The sequence below is a fragment of the Drosophila serrata genome, unplaced genomic scaffold, assembly GCF_035046125.1.
Source record: "Drosophila serrata isolate PLE 108 unplaced genomic scaffold, ASM3504612v1 contig_8, whole genome shotgun sequence".
In the NCBI taxonomy this organism is placed as follows: Eukaryota; Metazoa; Arthropoda; class Insecta; order Diptera; family Drosophilidae; genus Drosophila; species Drosophila serrata.
In genome coordinates this window covers 1,392,970-1,415,444 of record NW_028256906.1, presented here as the reverse complement: position 1 = coordinate 1,415,444, position 22,475 = coordinate 1,392,970, and the positions used below count along the sequence as shown (strand labels likewise).

General features: G+C 36.8%; 2 protein-coding genes across 4 annotated transcripts; one reads left to right on the top strand and one right to left on the bottom strand.

Annotated features, from left to right (window-relative positions):
• Positions 1–286: 286 nt before the first annotated feature.
• Positions 287–14,723, bottom strand: Fim (plastin-2 fimbrin). 2 transcript variants are annotated; one of them, XM_020952970.2, is made up of 5 exons: positions 14,149–14,723; positions 2,908–4,018; positions 1,979–2,257; positions 1,648–1,901; positions 287–1,578 (listed from the first exon to the last, which is right to left on the bottom strand). In XM_020952970.2, the coding sequence occupies exons 1-5, from the start codon at positions 14,221–14,223 to the stop codon at positions 1,366–1,368; spliced, it is 1,932 nt and encodes a 643-aa protein (XP_020808629.1). In that variant the 5' UTR covers positions 14,224–14,723; the 3' UTR covers positions 287–1,365. The 2 variants fall into 2 exon arrangements, with proteins under 2 accessions (XP_020808629.1, XP_020808628.1); XM_020952969.2 differs by lacking the exon at positions 14,149–14,723 and adding an exon at positions 5,945–8,770.
• Positions 14,724–15,125: 402 nt separating this feature from the next.
• LOC110184387 (protein ILRUN) lies at positions 15,126–17,952 on the top strand. 2 transcript variants are annotated; one of them, XM_020952893.2, is made up of 4 exons: positions 15,126–15,454; positions 15,571–16,111; positions 16,171–16,466; positions 16,731–17,952. In XM_020952893.2, the coding sequence occupies exons 2-4, from the start codon at positions 15,636–15,638 to the stop codon at positions 16,868–16,870; spliced, it is 912 nt and encodes a 303-aa protein (XP_020808552.1). In that variant the 5' UTR covers positions 15,126–15,454; positions 15,571–15,635; the 3' UTR covers positions 16,871–17,952. The 2 variants fall into 2 exon arrangements, with proteins under 2 accessions (XP_020808552.1, XP_086683176.1); XM_086827050.1 differs by lacking the exon at positions 15,126–15,454 and adding an exon at positions 15,470–15,486.
• The last annotated feature ends 4,523 nt before the right edge of the window (positions 17,953–22,475 follow it).

The window sequence follows — 22,475 nt, the reverse complement described above, 5'->3', positions numbered from 1 at the left end:
CTTTATGAGCCAACATACATTTTTTGTTGTTGTAATCTCAATAGAAGCTTCGTTGAACTCTCCAATTAGATTTATAGAACCAAACTGAATAGGTTTCCAAAAGCTCTAATAGAAGTTTTAATATATAGCCTAATTAAGAATGTACAATTGAAGTCGGACATTTCATAAGCTATATATTTCAAAGATCAGATCTTTGCTCATTGCTCTAGAGAACAATCCATAATTATCCATAAATATGGAAATATGGAAAGCCCAACTCAACAGTAAAACTGCATAATTAAATACATTTTTTTTTAAAGGTTTACTTTATTGTTTTACTTTTATTATGAATATAGTATTTGAATGTTTTTTGTTTTGTTTTTGTGTTTTTTTTATTTTTCATGTTTTGTTTTCCTGGATTTATTTTTGTATTGTTTTGTTTTGTTGTATTTGTATGTCGCCTCATTGCACTAAAGACCATTGTTGCCGTCTTTTTCCTTCCTCTTGCCTTCTCTTTCAGCGCCGCGCCGCCTATTGCCATCTCTTTTCCCTTCGAACTCACTTAAATGCGAAATTAAAAACAAATATATATGTATAAAGAAGTAGAACAAAAAACACATATGTACATATGTACGTAGCAAAAAAAAAAAAATAAACATAAACAAAATGCGGCTTACACACTCCTGGCTTACAATTAATTACACAAAAAAAGAAAGTTAAATACAAAGTTTTACTCTTCGCTACTCTCGGTGTTGGTTTTGTTGTTTTTCGTTTTTGGACAACTCCTTTATGCAAAAATATATATTTATATATATATATATATCGATTTATGTAAATATATATATATGTTACTATATAGGCGCATATTATAAATATATATTTTATATATTACAAAGTTAATTGCTTTCATTGTTTACAATTCTCTCTCTTAATCTTGCATGGTCTCTTTTTGTTTTTGTTTTGTTATAAATTTAAAGCAGAAATAGCAAGATCCCTATTTATAAAATAAGGTTTCAGTGTATTTACTCTGTCGCTGGATAGCATTTTTCTTTTTTGTAAAATTACAAAATTGGTAAACAAAATGAATCGAGAAAACTCGAATTAAAATGCTTCGCTTAATTACAATAGGGGGAAAACTCAAATACTCTCCTATATATATTAATATATAATAAAAATATTACAAAAAGGTAATCGAATTATATAAAAAAAAAGGTGGTAGCCCGAAACGAGGACTATCTTTCGACCAAAGAGTACTTATATAAGCGAATTTATGAAATGTTTACATAGTTTTCCAGCTCTTCCCTTCGTTCCTTCAATTTTTGTTTTGCTTTCTCGTTAATATTTATAATTGATTGAGTTTTTTTTTGTTACGTGACTTAATTACACTTAATTGCTGTTGTTGGAGTTGGCGGCGGCGGAGTTGTGATTATTCTGGTCCACGCTGTCCATGTTGGGCACATAATCCAGCGCCATCATGCAGGCGAAGACGGTCATCACCATTTTGGGCTTCACCTCGGTGATGTCCTCGGGCAGAGCGTAGACGCGGGCACCGATCTTACGGGCCATGGATATGGCATACTTGGCATTGGCCAGATTATCCTTAAATTATGATTTAAATATTAAAACATTATTCCCTAAGAACCAGACTAGTTAGCTTAGGATACTTACCTCCTGGGTGCCGCTGGTGCGCACCAATTCGTAGTTAATGCTGCCCTCCTTGATGGCATCAATCAGATCGATCACTATCTTGCCATCCGCAATGGCCGGATCGTTGAAGTTACGTAGCTGTGACTGCTTGCCAGCATCCGCCAGACGATTGTTCACCCATTGAACGATCTCCTTCTCGATGATGGGATTGCCCGTGTTGGCCAAGCGAGACAGAATAGACAAGGTGTAGGCGCGCATCAGCTGCCAGATGAGAGCTATAACGCATAAAATTAACAATAATTAATTAATATATCTATTAAATGTTATATAAAAATAGGTGATTTTGCCTTACCCAGAGTCAACGTTGCGTTGCCATCATTCAGATCCTGACCAGCGATTCCGACCAGCGAAAATTTCAGCTGCTTGCCCAGATCCACAGCATAATTGCAATTCTCCAGCTTCTCCATGAACTTCCGCAGCGGCGTGAACCTCTTGTGCACCTTGCTCCAGTTCACAATGCCCGGCTTAATCACATCAAAGAGCTGGAAGATGACCAGGCCATCGGCCAGGTCAGAGTAAAGCCAGTTTACATGCGGTGACACGCCCATCGAGTTCATCCAGTTGCGGTAGGCTGGAAATAAATGGAACACACAGGATATAAGTTATATATTTCATTGGGAGTCTTTAACAACAAGAATCTAGGTACAATAAATATTTTTCCTCTACGTCATTTTAGCTTTTACATGTTGTCATTGCTATTGTTTATAATTATGCTATTTTTCCTGACCGTTTCTAGTACGTGTTGTTCTTTATAAAAGCTATCCTTGACGTTGTCATATAGAATATTTCTTGAAAACTATGTTTGTCAGGTTTCTTAGACATTCTATATGTATATATATATTTTTTTGGCTCGTGTTTGATAAAAACAAATATACGTTGCTTGTGTGAAACAAGTTTAAGAGCAACGAAGCGAGTAAAAGAGTTTCAGTTTGCTTCGCGATAAGAGAAACTGATTGTATGATGCGGGTTGGGTGTGTGTTTCCCAAAAAACAAGTGGAAAATATAATCAAAAAACAGCAGTAAAAGCTGATTAACATTTTTTTAACCAAAAGAAAATGTAATGAACAAGAAGCTTTCTGGCGCTGGGCTCTATTGAATATTGTAATATAAAAAGAGAGAGAGTGAGACCTCAAGGATTTTTGTATGAGCGTTATGCATATTTTCCTTAGTTTGAACTCTCTCTCTCTCTTTCTCCTGCTCTGACTGCTCTTAAATACTCACTCTTCTCCTCGCGCGTCTCCTCAATAGACTCCAATCCCTCAATCTGCTCGGGCTTGTCCAGGCCAGGATGATTGTTAAACAGATTGGCCACAAAGGCCAAATTGAGTTTGTAAACGCCATTGACCACATCCTGTGGCGTAAGGAAGCTACGGCAATTGAGCTTAGCAGCCTGCTGCAGCATAATCTCCGCTCGCTGCTGAAGATCCGCCTCGCGCAGAGCATCCAGATTTACGTCCGCATCATTGCCCGCAATCTGCTTCAGCAGATGCGAGTAAATCTCCGAGTCGACAATGTCCGACTGGAAGTTGGTGCAACGCCTCGAGATGCCGGCACGCTCCAAATGATGGTTAACCCATCGCAAGAGAATGGCCTCCGGTGACATTTTCATCAGATCCTCCAGACGCTCATTGTCGAACAGCAGACCCGCCAGTCCCGGACAGCTGTCCAGGGTGATGTGGCTAAAGAGACCGATGCGGATGATCTGCCACAGCAGACCCAGCACCAGATGGGGCTTGCCCTTGGCCAGATCGTGGGCATCGATGTTAACGATATTGCAACCAATTGCCTGCGAGGAGACCAGGGCCAAAGTCAGATTCTCAAACTCCCGGTACACCGTCAGACTCTTCTTGTTAATCGCCCGCTCATCGATTGTGTCCGGGCAGGAGTGGTTGATGATCTTGCACAGCAGGATGCCATCCTTGATGCTCAAATACAGACGCTTGCCCTCGCTATCGATGGGCAGCAGATGCTGCAGATCCTTGTCGTGTCCCAGATTCGAATTGATCCAATCGGAGAAGGCCAGCTGCTCCTCAAGGCGCACCGAATGGGTGGTGCCCTCCGACGATATGCTCGACATACCGCCTAGAGTCTCCAGATTCTCCTTCTTAGAGACCACCGTCTTGAATGTGCTGGCAACATCCTTGCTCTTGAGGTCCAGGCACAGCGTTTCAAACTCCTCCAGATTCAGCTTACCCTGATGGGCGGTACGCTGCTTGCTTTTGAACTCGTCGATCATCTCGCGGACCTGGTAACCGGCCAACTTGAAGCCAACCTGATTGAGGGCATCCTTAAGCTCGTGCAGGTCAATGAAGCCATCCTTGTTGGCGTCCAACTGAAGAGTAACAGAGGATAAGGGTTAATATTTATATATTTAAGTTTCCCCATGAACCTTGCTCTTTAAATATTCATTTACTCACAAAAATAGTACTTCTCTGGCTTATTTTATTCAAGCAACTCATCTTTAAACCATGAATAAACACTTTTGACCCTTTCTCAAAAAAATGCTAATATTTGAGCCCAAAAATAGAAACACTTGAGTGGCAGAGAAGAGAGATCTCTATGAGTAATCCTCACCGGTCATGAGTGAGTCGATCGGTCGGTCTGTGAGTCATCAATCAAATCCAGATTGCAAACACACATCCGTAGAGACTCTAGTGCCTTCACATTATCGCTGGAATGTTTATGAAAACAACAATAACAACAGCAAAAAAAAAAAATTGAATTTCCATCTCACGCGACCTTATCACCAAAGTCGTTCGGTGTCTGTATGTCGGCCTTATCGGCTTTAATTTGCATTCTTTTTTTTCTAGTTCCTGGGGAACTATTCTTCACCTGACTGACTGACAACATAGTATCGCTGAATATCAGCTTTTGTTTGGTTTGAAATTAAACATTCAAGAGGCGGTAAATAATAAAGAAACAAAGTGCGAATATCTATCTAAACAAATTTTATATAAATCATTTGATGATTCAGTGGGAAAATACTTGAGAGTAGAGGGATTCATTAGGATTTACTCAAGATATTCAGACTGTATTCAATGAAATAATGCAAAGTGTATATATAATTTATAAACCACGATGGTTAGTGGACTAGAAATTTTTGCTAATTTCCCATGAACCCAACCCATATCCGCCACAATATAGGGAAAAACAAATATTTAGCTGGGCGCTCTCTTTTTTCCTCGTGTGCCGCTCATGGAAATCGAAAAGACCCCAAAAAGCGCGAAAAGTGGGGAGTTGGGTTGATACTGGACTGTGGAATTTATAGGTGGTCTCAGCGGTTGTACTGGTAGTGGTGCGTTGATTGCTCCGCTTGGCCTGTTTGCCGATAAGATAAACTTGTGTGTGGCAAAAATAAAAGAAAAACGAACATAGAATCGAACACAGCACTCGATTATGTATATGGTAATGATATCAGTGGGTGGTGGGAGCCATAGGGAGATAGAGACCCCAAAAGTCCTTGGACAAAAGTGGAATGTGGCGATCTGGTTATCAAAAAGGGAGTAGGGAGACTATGACTGACGTCCAACGGAAGTGATTTTCGCTATTATTGCTATTTCTTCTTTTATTTTGCGTCAGTGTGAAGTTAAAGCTCGGGTCACCTGCCTTTATCGAAGGTGTTCTTCACTGCAAAAGGCCCGCTTTTTGGCCATTTGTATGCGTGTCGGTTCTTGTCTGTGTTATCGATTAAAAGTCCATAAAATGCTCCGGGAAACAGCGATATGGCGACAATCGAAAAGCACAGAACCACACACACGAAAGTTGAGAGGGAGCGCGATTACGTGAATCGTGAGTAATAAAAAAAAAAGAAACCCATTCAACACTACAGTCGAACTTCCATAAATCAATTTCGCTAACTTCCGTTCTATGTAATTCCATAAATCAAGAAGTAAGGCAATATAAATTTAAAGATCTATCGATGCTGCTCGATCATAAATCGATATTTCTATATTAAAACATCGAAAACTGATCACTTTCACCTTTACCAATATCAAGTATATTCAAAAATTATTTATAAATCAATTCATGTTTCAGATATAGGCACCAAATTGTATTGTCGATTTCAATATCACTATCAATATTTTATTGATATATAGAATTTGATATCGATATTCTATTTATAAATGGATTTTGCAAGGTTTAATAATAACACATTTCCAAAAAATGAATGTAAAAAAATACTAAGGTTCTAGATTTTAGTTTATCAATGTCAGCTTTAGCGATTATCCACTGTAACTGCTATGCTAGCGCCACCTACGTCGGGCAACTGCTCCTCGAGATTCAGCTTGAACTCCTCGATCGTCTGATGTTGCTGGATGTCGATAATATCGGCCATTATTTTTCAATTGATTTGCGCACGAAGTTAATTAAGATTTTGTTTATGTTACGGCACGGATTCCTTCTTGTTTAACAACAAAAAAAAATAACCAATTGATTTAAACACACGCGCACACACACTATACACGGCACACACTTTAAGCGAAAACCAATCAATTGAAAGAGAGCAAACAAGATCGAAAGAGAGCGTTCAAGGATTTTGCGAGTGTTGCCTCTAGGTAATTAATAGAATCCTTTGTTTCTGCTAATCCTTAATACTCCTTTCCTGGTGTAAGCTACCGACAAGCTCGTTCTGGTTACTAAACGAGCGGTGCAGTGTGGCCCACTATTTATGCCTTTTCTTTTATCAGAAAAATATATAAAAACTACCAATCGAACAGAGTCTTTATCAGTGAGAAAGAGAGTAATGAAAAGAGCAAGAGAGTGGTAGAAGAACACCTTTGTGAGAACGCGTCATCCTGAATAGTAACAAATAAGACCATAAGCACATTATTGAAAATTAGTCAGTGATAAACAGTACTTTAATACATTTGTATATACATATAATATATAAATTAAACCAAATTTTAATGGCCAATTCTTTGTAATTTTGTGCTTCTAATCTCCACTACCAAAAACTTCTAAACGCTTTTCTAGAGCGAACTGATAACACAGGTTGACAAAAAAAAAATAAAATAAAAGAGAGAACGTTAAAGTCAAGTGCCACGACTATGCGATAACCGGGACTCACCAATATTTTTTACTAGGACTTTACATTTTATTAAGAAACACAAGAATTTTATATAAAACATTTAAATGGAGATTTTCACAAGACTAAAAACTATAGAATTTTAATGGAATCAGGCCCGAAAAAAGGGTATGAACCAAGTTGACCTGTGTAATTAACCCACAGTAGCGATCCAAGCAAGAATTATATAAACAACTTTACTCTTTTCAAGTAAAACAAAGATATTGAACTAGGTCAAACTAAAGAACATAATCTTTATACTATAAAGGATACGTAAACGTTATCCATTAAAACCTGAACAATTTAAAAGGATATGCTAATCAAAACCCATCAAAAAATAGTAAATAAAAATAATCAATTCATTAAAAAATACCCCATCAATGAATGACTAATTTAGTCGAAGCAACTCACATCTTGTAAATAAACAACATATGCTACAAGGAAATGAATACTCATTCATACATATACTCATGTTCATATGTATTCCCGTTGAGTCACAAGTTAATCTACGGTTTCTCCCTTGACTTGGCAACCCTGTTCGCAACATACTCAAGTGTCCACATGAAATACATTTTAAAAGAAATCGCTTACGCATCGCAAAAGTTTTCGACTAAATGCAATACCCGTACAGGTAAAAACTTATTGAAAGAGATAAAGGTAAGGTAAGGTAAAAACCACCAAAAAATAAAATGAGAGAGAGAGAGAGAGAGTCAAAGAGCGGGACACGCAATTAAACGTAATTGGTTTTTTAATAGGCATTGTATCAGCAAGTGAATTATGTGCCAAGTGTCATTTCTGTTTAGTTATAACTTGTCGAACATAAATCTAATGCCCCCAGGCCAAGATAATGAAAGTTTGAGCAATGCGATAAGACAAGGAAATGCGACAATAGAATTTCTTTAGGACTTCCTCTACAACATAATTGTATGTGGTCTTTATATTACCTCTTTGGGTTAATTGGATTGCAAAAAATATCTATGGCTTATAATAAGTAGATAAAATATTTAAAGTCAAACTGAAATATATATGTATTTTCCCCCATGCAGTCATACATAATAGTCACCAACGGGAGTCATCGTTGAAATGGACGAGATGACTAACCCCTCCGGCTGGACATACAAAGACACTTGACTGTTGTAATTGTTGGCCACTCCCAACAAGGTCCACGTTTTACCGAAACATATTGTAATAAAAAAAACTGCAACAACTGTTATACTATGCATATACCATTATGCAATTAATAATTGTCATTTTTATTGCAAATGCAGCTGTTTTAGATATAAAGGTAATGAATACTCGAGGGGATAGTAATATAGGTAATATAGTCAGAATCAATATGTCCTTCTTAATTAAAACAAAATCTTTAAAAATACATATTCAAATTAAGTTTTTGAATGTGGGCATCAAGGAAATAAAGTTTGCTTTGAAGTTATCAATTTGTAAGTTACTCAAGTGTTAGTTTATGAATCTGAACTATATCCTTTACAATTTCAAGGGTATACAGACTTTGGCTTCGTCTCCTTTCTGGTTTTGGGATTGTTTTTTTCTGCAAACTCAGAGACAGGGTTTGTTGAACTCTGAACGCCATTTACCTTTTACGGGCAGCGCGTTGTTGGATTGTTTGTCACTTCGTTTTATCAGCTTTTGCCATTTTCGGGTTTCACTTGGCCCCCAGAGGAGAAGGAGAAGTGATAGAGAGAGGGAGAAATCGGGGGGAAAATGGATATGGTTATGGATATGGAGGGTATGGTATTGTATGGTATGGTTGGGTATGGTATGGTGTATTGTATGGTGTATGGTATGGTTTGGGGTTTGGTATGGTAAACAGAGACACTGATGATTTAGTGTCTCATTGCTAATATTTACCCCATTTTTTACAAATGCTTATATATCCATATGTACATATGTACGTATATATTCAGTCTCCCCGATTTTCCATTTGACTCGTTTTTTTTTTTCTTTTGTATCGCTGATGAACTGTAAATTTGTCATAATGAACTGCACCGTTGACTTTCACAGCAGATCCCCCCCCTTATTGGTCGCGTGCTCTACACTTGACGAAACACTGTTGACTCAATGGATATTAATGGATATGATGGGGTAATAGATATCTCAAATAAGGGAAACTAGTTTATTAGCCAAATTAAGAGCTGCCTTTAACCGCAAACATTTCGGTTCACTTGCATTTCAATTAATTAAAGTTATTAAAAGCCACGACTATGAAATACCCAGCAAAAGGTGAATGTTTATAAGTGCATATCTGTAAAGCTGTATCTGTAACAGCTGTTATTCTTAAAGTACCTAACATAACAGAGGGACCTTCTGTTAAATGCAAACCTGTAAGAAATGTTTAATGTTAAGCTTCTCAACTCCCACATTCTTAGAATTTCTTTTAAATAAAATCAATTATTTTGGTGCTTAAGACCCACGTTTATTTTCTAATTGTTTACCTCCTGGACTGAATGGAATTTAGAAGTGGTTTTTCCAATTTTGGCACACTTTTGTAACCGGTTTTGTACCTTCTATTTCGTGGGGCCTTATGCGTTATTAAGTATCTTTTGGTGGTCTTTTTTCTTTTGCGGTTACGGCTGTGCAACGGTAGGCAAATAACTATCTATCACATATCATCATCATCATCATCATCACCATCATCAGCACCATCATTATCACCATCATCACCATCACCATCACCATCATCATCATCATCATCATCATTGGCATACGCATTCGCATGGGCTCATTATTAATTTTTGTTCAGTTGATTTCCTTTACCCATATTTGAACAGCTATTTCTTGGTTAGGGGGTCAAAAGGGGTAGACAATTCGAGTATTTAACGGGTACTCGTTTGAATATCTATCTATCTTTGTATTCAGACAATGTTGATTAACATGCTAGGGAATGATGTTGTTGAGTCACGTTCAATCAGCGGGCGTTTTTGTTGTAGTGTTGTTTATATTTATATCTTTACTCTAACAAAGGGTACTATAATATTTAAGATCAGCATCTGCATAGTTATATAACTATAAGTTTCTTCTGTTGTTAGGCTTTAATATCAAATATAAACCATATCTAACTTTAAAACCCAATCTAATCGAAATAGCCTAGAGATAATGCCACATAAATCGTAAGTTTATGGTTTAATACTTGGAAATCGATCAAAGAACTGCTATTAGGTCAGAGTCATATAGTTGTCACCTGACAATCAAGTCAAATAAATTAACTATTACAGTTTTAGATTACTTTAAGTTAATGTATAAAAATTGTCGGCTTTCGGCATTACTTTTGTGACTATGTTTCATGATGTAACACTACCTTTGTTGGCAGTGTCGCACCATAAAAAAAGTGGGTGGAATGAGGTAATGGGTGGTGTTTCGGTAGGGTAAAATGTAGTTGCATTATCGGATGGCAATTTACTTGATATGCTTAAAAACACTGGCGACCCGAAGACAAATCCGGTTTAACGAAAGCGAAACAAAGTGACGCAAAATTGTTTTCTTGGCCAGTTAATATTTGCAATTACGTCACTCAAACATTTACCCTCCCCAAAAAGCTTTGCAAACAAAACAATAAACGCGACTTGCCTTCAGTTTTTTTGTATAATTTTTTTGAGGCCGCTAATTAACATCTATTTGTGTTAAATTGTGCCTAAATTGCCTTCAAGAAGTTAGACCACCAGGCAGAGTTAAGTATCTTTACGTACCCGCATTATAACAAGGGCTAAATACTATCATATTATCAGTAAATACAATGCAAGTTGTACTAATTTTCCGATAAAGAATTTTCGTAGGAACAAAATAGCATTTATAGATGCTATTATCTGAGATTTAGGTTCCCCCCATTCTTCACTTCAAAACCAATATTTACTTTAGCTTCAGTCTTTTCGAATATATATGTATATATTTTATCGAGATCTGAATGCAGCTTGGCTTTTGTCAACATTGTTATGGTTGCATTCAAGTTAATTTTAAATGCAAAAGGGGCCGCAGCTCAAGCACTTCGATTTAAAAACGATTTTCACTCTTCTCTTTTATTTACTTTAACCATTTTCTGTGTCATTTCTTTCTTGTTTTGTAATTTTAATGCAAATGCCAAGGATTGTTTAATGGAAACCAACACACTCGACATACAGAATCCATCAAAAAGGGACTGGCACAGTGGCTCGCAGTTCATTGATTGTATATTAAATATACATATTTATAAATTATAAAAAAAAAACATATTTATAAAATTATATATTATACATAAAGTACAGTAAAATATTTTCATAAATTTATATTGTAACCGGAATAGTTTATCAAGTATGCAGTACTGGGATTACCCCATAAAAAGAAATACATTCATATCTCCCTCACATCGGCCACTCAAAATGCTCAGCTTAGCGGCAATTAACACTGACACTCCCACGCAGCAGAGAAACAGCAAAGGCAACAAAAACAGAAACAGAAATTGAAACAACAAGACGAAGAGACAAAACAAGGAGAAAGAGGGGGGTAAAAAAAAGAAAGAAACCAGAGACGAAAGACAAACAAAGGCAGTGCTTTGTGCGTGGGTGTGGCAACTCAGCCTCAGTTCTTGAATTTAACAGAGGCCACAATGTGTTACTCATATGCCATTAGCAATGATCAGCGGTTATAATGTATTACATTGTCTAGCAGAATAGAGACGTTTTTAATTTACTAATAACTATATCCTTTTCATATATCTTTTATCTATTTCATAAATACTTCAATTGATTACAACTATTTCCTCCTCCTTCAACTCTGTTTAACAGGACGCTATCAGAGCCTGTTTCTTAGTGTCCTGTTAACATTTCTCAGACAGATAAACTCCTGGTTAGCCTAACAAAGGGTTTTCTCAACGAATCAAGTCAGAAAGTTATCTTAAAGAAAGGACATTTCTCATATGATTTTCTTGACAATTTCTTAATTAAAATTTACTGGCATTTAATATAAATCTTGACTTGACAGGCACTACATCAAGAATTTAGTATTATTTAAGTGTCAGTAACAGGAATTAAATGACAAATAAACACAGGAAAACACAAGCTTTAGACATTTGATAACGCTGGGAACTAAAGGTTTGAGGGATTTAACGATTTATGAGCTATTAACTATTTAAAAATATAGTTTTTTTTTCAGTGGTTATTTATTTCCAATATTTATCTATCCCACTGCTTAGGTTGTTTTTTTTTTTTGTGCATCCTGCTTTACCGATTGCGAACTCGTTTTTTATGTCTTTTAACGTACTGATATTTTTATGACCGGCTAGGCTCCACTCTGCATTTTCAGCGTTGGCGTGTTTGTTATTCCTCTATTTTCGGTCTTGGAATTGAGGAAAATTACGAGCTCAGCGAAATGCAAAATGCATAAAAGTGCCTTAGAGGAAAGGGGAACACCGAGGTGAAGTATATGACGGCGGTAAAATAGCAAGAAACAATTGAAAACTATTAAATGTGTGCATAAAATTAAACTAAAATTGCTTGACTCTCAGTGCCCCCTTAAACCAAGGTGACGACGACTGGCACGACGCACATTGGGGCAAAAAACGGATAACTATACTTACAATATTTGCATTATTTAAATCGATATTTATTGACGGTTTGATAGGGCCATTTTTTCAATAAATCAAAGATTAAAAATATCATAACCAAGCCAAAAAAGGTTTAATTTTAATTCGGAAAGCATTCCAAAGTTAGTTTTTGTATGGTTTATAAATCTGCATACTCAATGAAAAATTTTTAGAAATCTAATTTTTTTGCAAATTTTTTTCGTCAATTTTAACGATGAAAGCCCTTCAAAATTTTCGAAAAAATTTTAAAACAATTTTTTTTTGTCTGAGATGTCTAGATCGATTCAGCTGTTGATGCTGATCAAGAATATATATGAAACATAGGGTCGGAAACGACTCCTTCACATAGTTACAAGCTTCTGAGTGAGATTATAATACCCGTAAGGGGTATAAAAAAGGGAAGGATAAGCACATTCGTTACCCTATACCTATACTTCCATATATGTATATTTAATATAAGCTCCTGGATGAAGCTAACTACGAAATATCCTACACTATCCATCTATTCTAGTTTTTGTACTCTGATTGATCCTGTAATAATCTCTATTCCCTGATATTGCCCCATTGTGGTGGCCCCACTGTTCGGCTGCTGCTTTCAGAGCAAAGCCAAGATATAAACTGATGCTGAGACGTTGTTTTTCACGCTCTCTAAGTGAGTTTGCTGGTATATTAACGTTTGTGCTTGTGTGCTTGCGATTTGTATTTTTATTTTAAGCAGAAACTGGTTTTTTGAGATCCAACCCCCTCCCCCCCCCCCCTGTTAAGGGTGACCGAGGGGAGATACTTTTATGTGGTGTCATAGTATGGAAATAAATGCACGTTATACCGCTCTGCTAACCTTGCTAAAATTTAAATAAAATCTTTTGCAAAGTTGTACAAACAAATATATATAGTTGACAAGTGAAATTTTTTGTTTATTATTTATTTGTTATTTATTTATATTTTTGTTATGCTATGATAGCGACTAGGAGATACCCTGTACTCAAATGTAGAGCAGAAAGATTTTATTTCTTTGGGGAAAGGATGTAGGGAAAGTATTAGAAATATTATTTCGAAAAAAAATCAAAGTAGAAGTATTTTGAATGCAATTGCAGAATAAGCCCTGGAATGCAAGTAAAAGTATTTAAAATACAATCAAATACGTTCGTACAATAATAGTCCAACTCTATTTCTTTCCGAGAGCTACAGAGAGAAGAAAAGATAAAGGAGATGTTGTGGGAAACTTGTTTGCTCATCTGTCCCCCCTTCCACCCACATACTCTCTCCCTCTTTCACTCTCTTAAACACACACAGACACACACCCTCTTTACCACACACACACAGACATACAGTGGAGCCCATGGAAGCAGCCACATTAACCGTTAGCTGGCAAAGCGTTGACTCTTCTTCAACGTTGTCGCTACTTTTTCTTGCTCTCTTCTTCTCTCTCTCTCTATCCTGCCCCTACCCCACCTCGTCATCATCCTTCTCCTCGTCGTAACATCATGGGGGGTTGATTCGCACTGTTGAAGGCCAGCTTCGCAGTCGCAGTCGCAGTCGGCGTCGGCGTCGTTGCTCCCCATTATCAACGACGACGCCCACATGCACCGCTTAACGGTTTCTTCCTTCTCCACCTCCTCTTCCTTTCAGAGCCACGCTTGGTGGTATGCCTGTGTGTTTGTGTGGGTGCATGCGAGTGAGTCATGCAATTGACAATTAATTTTAATAATTTGCCGTCTCTATTATTGTTATTGATTGAATTTCTACATTTAACTCGGTTTCTTATTATTCATGATTTCTCATTATATCTTCGTTACTCGTTTCTTGTCCTCTGCCACCACCAACTTACCTCGGTGAATTTTTCCTTGATCTCCGCCTTTTCATCAATGGACAGTGTTTTTGTGAATTTGTTTAGTGCTGCCATCTTTGTTGTTGTTGTTGTGGTTTTGTTTGTCGCTTCGCTCAACTCTCTCGAATTCGTATAACTGGCGTTTGATTGGTTGAATATATTCAATAAATTATGCCTTTTATTATTAATTTCACTGTTATTTCGCTTGGCGAAGACACTTTCGTCGGTAACTTTTATTTGTTTACTATTTTGTTGTTGTTTAAATCTCTCTTGCGAACTCCAACTGAATATTTTTGGCTTGTTTCCTTTGCACACAATCACCGCTCGTTGTTTGTATTTTGTTTTCTTTCTCAAAAAAAAATTGGTAAACTACGCGTTGTTTTAGGTAAAATATTCACTGTTTCGATTAAACCAATACGGCGGTTTAAGTCGCAATCTGCAATGAACCGGCTACTGTACGGTTTTGTTAACAATACTTAACAAATTGTTAATGCGACGGAGCAGCGAGAAAATCTCGCGAGAGTCGGAGAGATTGGTCTGGCCGACCGCACTTGTCGATAAAAATGCCGAAATTCGTCAGAGAAAGACAGGATTTTTACTCCCGCGGCTGCTGGTCACACTCAAACATGAACGTAATCAAATCGCTTGGCGCAATGTCAGGTTCTCAGAGCGATGTAAATGGTTTTAAAGAGAGAGGGATAGAGTGAGAGAAAGAGAGAGAGGGAGAGAGGAAGAGAGAGCAAAAGGGATGACAATAGTTGGGATACTCTTGTCGTCGGCATAAAACAAGAGAAAAAATACTATAAAGTTGATTGGCGTTGCCACATAGGCGGGGGAACACAATTAGTATTTTGCCAGCAGAGTGTGAGAATAGAAATATCTTCAAAGTTGTAACAATACAGAAAGAGGATACAATAATGTGACGTTTTAAAAATGAATTAAAATATATTAATGTTGTTTTTTATCTGTGCCACTCAAATTGACAATAGGAAATATATCAACATATCGATATGTTCCAGTATTTTAACTGAATATATCGATTGCCGCGCCGCTGTCACTCTTTGATTCGCTCAACACCACCTGGTCACACTGTTAAACATTGTTGCCTTTTTTATTCTATTCCCGGAAATTTTCGCTGTTTTAGCGATCGCCGCTGATTTGTTTGGCCGATTGAGGTCAGAGGCCACAGGCTACTGCAATCGACTCGGACTCCAGCCATTCGACAGCCGCTCTGCAGCAGAGGTCAACCTCTGTTGTTGTTGTTGTTTTCGCCAGCTGCTACATCCCCCTGCGCGTGTGTGCGTGTGTAAGTATTTCGGAATGCGCGTGTGTGCGTGTGTGTACAAGTGCACGAAATAACAACAAAGCTTAAAACGCATTTACGTTTTGAAAGCGATTTATTTACACATTTCTTTATTGCAGAAGACACAAAGAAACGGGCTAATCCAGCAAAGGAGCGAGAGCAAGCAAGCGCCGCCAGCAGCAACATGGATGTGGAGGAGAATTACGAGAACTCAACAGAAATGCAGAATCAAAATCTGAATCTAAACCTAAATCAAAATCAAAATTCGAATTCTAATACAAATGCCAATGCCGACCCACAGCAGCAGCAGCAAATGCAATGTGAGCCTCTGTTTGGATTAACAACCAATACAACAACAACCACAAACCCCATGATGGCCATCCCGCTGCCAGCGCCGCCCGGCATGCTGCCCCATCCGCATCCGCAACCGAATTCGAATCCGAATCCAAATCCCACAGCAGCCACAACAGCCGGATCGGCGCCCGCAGCATCGATTAAAGGATTACCGACAAACGACTTCGATATTGACTCCATATTGCTGCAACAGTTTAGCTGCATGGGCACCACGGATCACGAGGATCTCATCAGCCAGTTCCAGAGTCTGATGAACAATCAGATGAATCGGGAGTCGGCCAGATTCTACCTTGAGATGAGCAACTGGTGAGACCTCACAAAACTAAACAATACTATGAATTTCATCATTATAATCTATTTTACAGGAGCCTACAGACCGCAGTGGGTTGCTACCTGGACTTTTGCAGCCTTCAGTCGCTGCCCTCGATGAAGATCGTGCAGGGCAAACATTTGAATGCCCAGCAGCAGGCCTTCCAGCTGCAGAATGATGGCACTGAGCGTTGGCCAAACAACTGCTATCTGACCTCACCCATCCAGACGCAGCGCATCAATGTGCCCGCCCTACGTCCAGGCGAAACTTGTGATATACTGGCCGATCTGATGCCAACGCAGCCACCGATAATGTGGCGATTGTGTACACCAAATGGCTGGTACTTTGGCGGTGAGCAAAGATAAACAAAAGAGACTTTTAATTTACGAAGGAATCAGCTGGTTAACTTATTCTCGTTGAGCATAAGCATAAGCGTCAAGGTTGCTAAGTAATTAGCAATACAAATCTTTGAATAATTGAATTTCTATGAAATTTCAACTGTAATGTAGCAGCAGAGTAAATAATCTATGTTATCTCAAGGAGATTTCTTTCTATTGTTTTTTATCCTCCTTTCATTAAAGAAAACAAGTTCTAATGATTAAATCCCTTTTTTAGATGCCATTTGGATGATTCCACCAGGAACGCAAGCTAGCCAGGATGAACTACAACAGCGGATGGTTCAGTTAATTACATCGGAGGCCAAGCCAGATGTCTATCCGCAGATCAACATCGTGATATCGGCCCACACACAATAATTACTGCGAGCAGCACAGCCAGTGTCCAGAATCTGGAATTTGGAAACTGGAACCATTATTATCCTCCCTCCATAAATCTGGCAAAATTATTCCGTTTTCCATACAACAAAAAACAAACAAATCATATTGCGGGGTGTGTGTTCAGTTCCCAAAAAAAAAAAAAAAAAAAAACTCATTGATAGCATTTTACATACCCTGCGAATTCTAACATTTACGATTAGACCTTATAAGCCCAACGTTTCCGCCTTAGTTCCCAGTACTGGACAGACAAAATCAAGACACTGTTTTTTTTTTAACACACACTTAACGCCATACACAGCAATTGAATTATGTATGTAGCCCCATACGGGAATACTGCCCTTGAATCCTTGTCCTAATCCTTATGTATGTTTAAAACTAAGTAATGAAACACACTATACATATTGCATGGGTTTATTTTCCGATATCTGTTTGTTCGTAAAGTATCATAAATTGATTGTACTTTTAAATTTAAGTTAAAACCTAATAGTTGCAGAGTATAAAGATCCAAAAGTATGTTAGAAACGGTATAAAGATCATTTATAAAGAATTTGAAACCTTAAGAATTGTTATCCTATTGATTTCTGATCTATTGTGAAGTTTACCAAGGTTTGTGTTCTTTTATTTGTTTACCATAAAAACTAATTGGAAATTTGATTTATGCAATATTTGTATTGTGTGTATGGAACTTGGCTATAACCTAAAGTTTTTTAGTTTGTTTGTATACTTTCACGAGCCCCTCTTCCTGTATTTGGTGTCAGAATGATAAAGTTTATATATACAAAAAATTGTGAAGTAAGGCAAACGTGAAAAGTGAGCGTGAAATGCGAGAATCGTGTGGCCACCCTAGGTTCTTTTGATTGTTTTTTTATTTTTTTTTTTACTAGGCAGTAAAGATGCGTGTGTGCGTTTGTTTTATGCATAATTAATTAAACTTTTTCTATAATTTAAAATCCTATTTTTTGAGTAAAAACGAGAAAATGATTAAGTGGAAGGACTTTGTAACAAAATTAGACTTAAGTGTTTTATTGAGCTGAACAAGACAGATGAAGAACGAATGAAAAGAGTTGTGTTTTATTTGGAAGTGGTGAAAATATAAATCTATGATAATATTTTAATAAGTTTTTGGGGAATGGGGAACTACATATATACATGTTTTAAAATTTGAATAATCTCATTTGTTGATGTTCATAAAAGGGGTATAAAGAAAATAGATAATTGTGTTCAATGTAATATATAAAATAATATTAAGTTATCAGTATATATGTTTGGGAATTTAAAAAGAAATATAACAGATTCTAGAATGGCCAGATATAGATTTTTCGGATCCCTGGCTATCTTTGGTGAGTACCCAAAGCTACAATGTTCTATGAGATTTGATTACTTCTGTGATACCAACATAACACAGTAAATATTTATTAAAACGTATTTAATTTATTTATATAAATTTATACACTTGCTTTAAAGCTTAGAAATGATTTTAAAATTCAATATTAATCAAAATTTATATTTTTTAATATCTAGAAAATAAAACTCGATTTTCATAGACAATTTTTTCGACAAATCAAATCTTAAAAATCTCATAACTAAGCCAAAGAAGCATTAATTTTAATTCTGAAAGCGGTTCTATGTTAGTTTTTATAATTGTAATAAATCTGCTTACTCAATTTAAGATTTTTAAAAAATAAATTTTTTATCATTTTTTTTTTACAATTTTAACGATGAAACCCCTTAAAAATTTTGAAAAAAAATTAAAAACAATTTTTTTTTGTCTGAGATGGCTAGATCGATTCGGCTGTTCATGCTGATCAAGAATATATATGATTTATAGGGTCGGAAATGACTCCTTAAAAAGTTATAAGCTTTATACCCTGCAAGGGTATAAAATTGCTAATATTGTCTTATTCGTCAGTTAGTAGATTTTTACACTCAACAGTAGCTTTCTTACTAATTTTTTCAATAATCTTAAGACCTCTTTGGCTCTACACTTTTTTATTTCGAAAGTCCCCATATATTTTATCATATAAAGTAAAAGAAAGTAAAACAAGAATATAAACCTTTAAAAAAAAGGAAATGAAAGCCTGCTTGTACTTTTCCCTGACTTTGATTTAATATTTTGATCACACGATGTAATCCGATTGGCAGCAATATTACTTATGCGTTCCCCTTGTTGTCCTTAACTTTATTTTTTGCTTTGCATGAATATTATAATTGAGTCAAAAATGCAAAAATAAGAACACCAACGACACATACACACATATGTATGAATAAATACAAACGTTGGCTCCTGTGAAGGCATGGAAAATGAATGCATTGAAACGTAAAAGAAAATTACAAGCCGCCAAGGAATAACAGCAGAAGCAACAAGAAAAACAAGGATATGGAATGCTTGAAGATATAATAATCGAATATTAGGATACTCTTTAAAGTCAAAGGATAGTTAGGTTGTGATTTTAAGGATTCTTACAGGGGAATACTGATCATTACTATTTTAAATCAGTTTCAAATGAAATAAGTATTTCTGGAATGAATATAGTATAGTTAATTATAATAGATATTTAAACTTTAAAGGACATTTGGCAAATCATATATTTCCTAGGTCCCCTTACATATCTTAGTAAATCGGAGTCTATAAAGACAGTGACAATGGCGCCAACTAACTACGTTTTAACTTGAATTACAAATGATGAACCTGCAGTGAGAGGGTTTAGAGGTACGAAACGAAAGCACACACAGATATATATATACATTTGTATATATATATATATATATGGGGTCTGGTTCGGTTGAGCGGATTGGGATTGGGATTGGGATCCTCCCTCCATTGGGCCACTGCCATGTCATGGACAATCAAATCAAAAAGGCGTCAAAGCACAAGTCCTCTTCCACAATTTTGCCCTCTCTCTCACTCCCTCTTACAGAGAACTCTCTGTGCTTTCCTGCTCTTTCACACCCCCATTCTCAGTCCTACTCACTCTACAATTTTCTATCTCATTCGCACTTGTGGGAGCACAAATTGCGCGTTTTCTCGTTTCATGTAACATTGTAAAATTGCATTTGCGCCTTCCTACTGTCCATATCTACACGTTTCATCCTTCCATCTCCTTCCTCTCCCTATCTACTGTGCCTCATCTCACCATCTACCATTCTATCTACACTGAAAAAAATTTAGGTAGTATTACGTATTAAAAATATGATTTATTAAATAAACTTGGTATTGTTGTGATTTGAAGAGATCCATTCGGTATTAATGGACATGAACATAATTGAACAACAGAAAAACAACTGATAATATATGAAAAAGAGAAAATGAAGAAATGAACAAATATACAAATGAACAAATGAATATAACAATCCATTTAACAGATAAAGTTACTACAAGTTACTATCAGGAAGAATGCCTTCTGGATTTTTTAAGTGTATTCTACTGTCTCATCCGCTCTACACTCACCTCATTGTTGTTGTTCGAAAATTCAGATTATGATTTGATTGACAAACAGCCCAACTCCCGGTTTTTCGTGCAGAGAGCTGGGGACTTTGGGCTCCCTGGATGGGCATGGGGCACGCCAGGCCTATTTGATATTCATAGATTGGGAATTACAAGGCAGCCATTGGCAATTGTCAACAAGCCCTTACACACACAGACTAACACATACACCACACACTTTCGAATCAACACTCACATAAGGGCACGTGCTGATGTTACAGCGATGCCAATTTGTTTGTTCATTTGGTTTCATTTCATTTGTTTTTTTTCACCACCGGGAAAAGCAAATAACGATGGGGAACAGCCTATCAGGATTCCCCAACCACGTTGTGAACTTTGCGACGAAGAAGGTCCTGTTACCTATTTTGCATATATGAGAAAGTTGCTCAATAATAATCCTAACTTGCAAGTCAAATTCTTCCAAGTTTATGGACTTTTTTAATTACAAATTTATTTCTATTAAAATATCTATATTTTTATCAGTGAAGGATTGTTTAATTTAACTATAAAATGCGGCAAAAACTGTGATATTTTTGAACACAAATCTATAGTAAATTTATACCACGAAGTCTGTTTAATTACCCGACTTTACAGTTTCCATTGCTCTTACTCTTAAAATACGTTTTATATGCCAGATTAAATCGATCTGATTTCACATTTTTCAATGGAAAATCTGATAAACTGAGCATAATTTCGTATTTTTAAGATAACTGATTACTTTTGTAATCTTGATTAAACTATTTTTCACATTCCTCACTCACTTAATTTGCATTCCAATCAAGTTAAGCTTCACCCACTTCCCCGTAGCACATTAAATGTATAAAACAATTGCCAGACAGTTTGACGCTGTTGGGAAACCTCGAAATGCAATTCTAAAACCAATTCAAAGCTTCAAGATGCACACAGAAAAACTTTAACCTAGTAAAGAAGAACCCATAGATCCTAGCCATGTCTAAAAGTGATTTAAAACAAGTCTTTCCCTTGACTTTCTTTATATATTTTCATATAGTGGTTGAAAGTCTGTTTCTATTTATAATAATATATATTATTTGATATATATATTTTTTTGCCTGTGTGTAAGTCTGAACCGATTCAATTTGGGACACGTTTTTTCGATTCCCGTCCACTCTGTTCAAGCTGGTGGTCGATTTTTATGAGCGGCGCGCGTTGACAGCTTAAAAGTCTCTTAGCATGAAAAATATTGTCAACGCCGATTCCCAACTCTTTGACTGGTTCGTTGTTGTGGGTTGGAAAAACCTTCTGACTCTGACTCTGGACTCTTGGTCTTGATGTGTTGCGGCGATAAGATTTTGATAGGGGACCCGGACTTATAAGTATTTATGCGAGGCACCCTTCCTGCCATTTGGGCCATTCAGGACCAGAAACTTATCTCCGGCAACTGACAATCAAAGGTATCAGGTATGCCACGATGGCATTAGGGGCACTCATAATTACCACTCTACCGCTAAATGCACTAAAATCGAAGAGTGATTAACTCGATATCGACAGAGAGTAGATTTAAGTCACAAATTGGTTAGCAGTAAAAGGTTAATAAGTAGGTTATTAGTGATTGTTTATGCGTAGATATGGGAATAAATTTGTGTTTATTATGTTAAATAAATAATATGTAATATAAATTCTTTAAAAGAATCTCATAACTAAGACCCTTTTATTATATATTTTCCTATATAAACCCTGATAAACTGGTAAATGACCGCTCTCTCTCTCTCTTTTAGGAGATGGGACTCCATTCCATTTGATTTCTTTTCTGTTTCTGTGACCGGATTTCCCGGTTCTTGCCCCGCCCTGTTCCCTTGTTAAGTGCTTTTTAATTTGTTTGCATTCGAAATCCGTATTCCCTGTGTTCCGCTTTTATCGGGAATCAAGTGAGCTGAGTGCAATTACGACACCTTCAAAAAGCCAAATAGGACACAGCGGGAGCAAGGGAGAACAGGAATACTACTCATCCTCAAGGCACTTAAGCGCATCCCCAGGGGGTTGTTACCCACCCCCGCTTTCCACCCACTTTTCAGCAAACGACTTTGGTCGGGGGGGGGTGGTGGCTGGCACCACTGGCTAATTAAAATTACTTTTCCAGGG

What these genes read in the sequence shown, in the direction of transcription:
- Fim (XM_020952969.2), bottom strand. Translation starts at nt 6,022, where the DNA reads ATGGCCGATATTATCGACATCCAGCAACATCAGACGATCGAGGAGTTC. An exon ending in TCGAGGAGCAGTTGCCCGAC is followed by an intron (nt 4,019 to 5,944) that starts GTAGGTGGCGCT and finishes GTTACTCTTCAG; the next exon opens with TTGGACGCCAACAAGGATGG. An exon ending in CAACGCAACGTTGACTCTGG is followed by an intron (nt 1,902 to 1,978) that starts GTAAGGCAAAAT and finishes TATGCGTTATAG; the next exon opens with CTCTCATCTGGCAGCTGATG.
- LOC110184387 (XM_020952893.2), top strand. Translation starts at nt 15,636, where the DNA reads ATGGATGTGGAGGAGAATTACGAGAACTCAACAGAAATGCAGAATCAA. An exon ending in TACCTTGAGATGAGCAACTG is followed by an intron (nt 16,112 to 16,170) that starts GTGAGACCTCAC and finishes TCTATTTTACAG; the next exon opens with GAGCCTACAGACCGCAGTGG. An exon ending in AAATGGCTGGTACTTTGGCG is followed by an intron (nt 16,467 to 16,730) that starts GTGAGCAAAGAT and finishes TCCCTTTTTTAG; the next exon opens with ATGCCATTTGGATGATTCCA.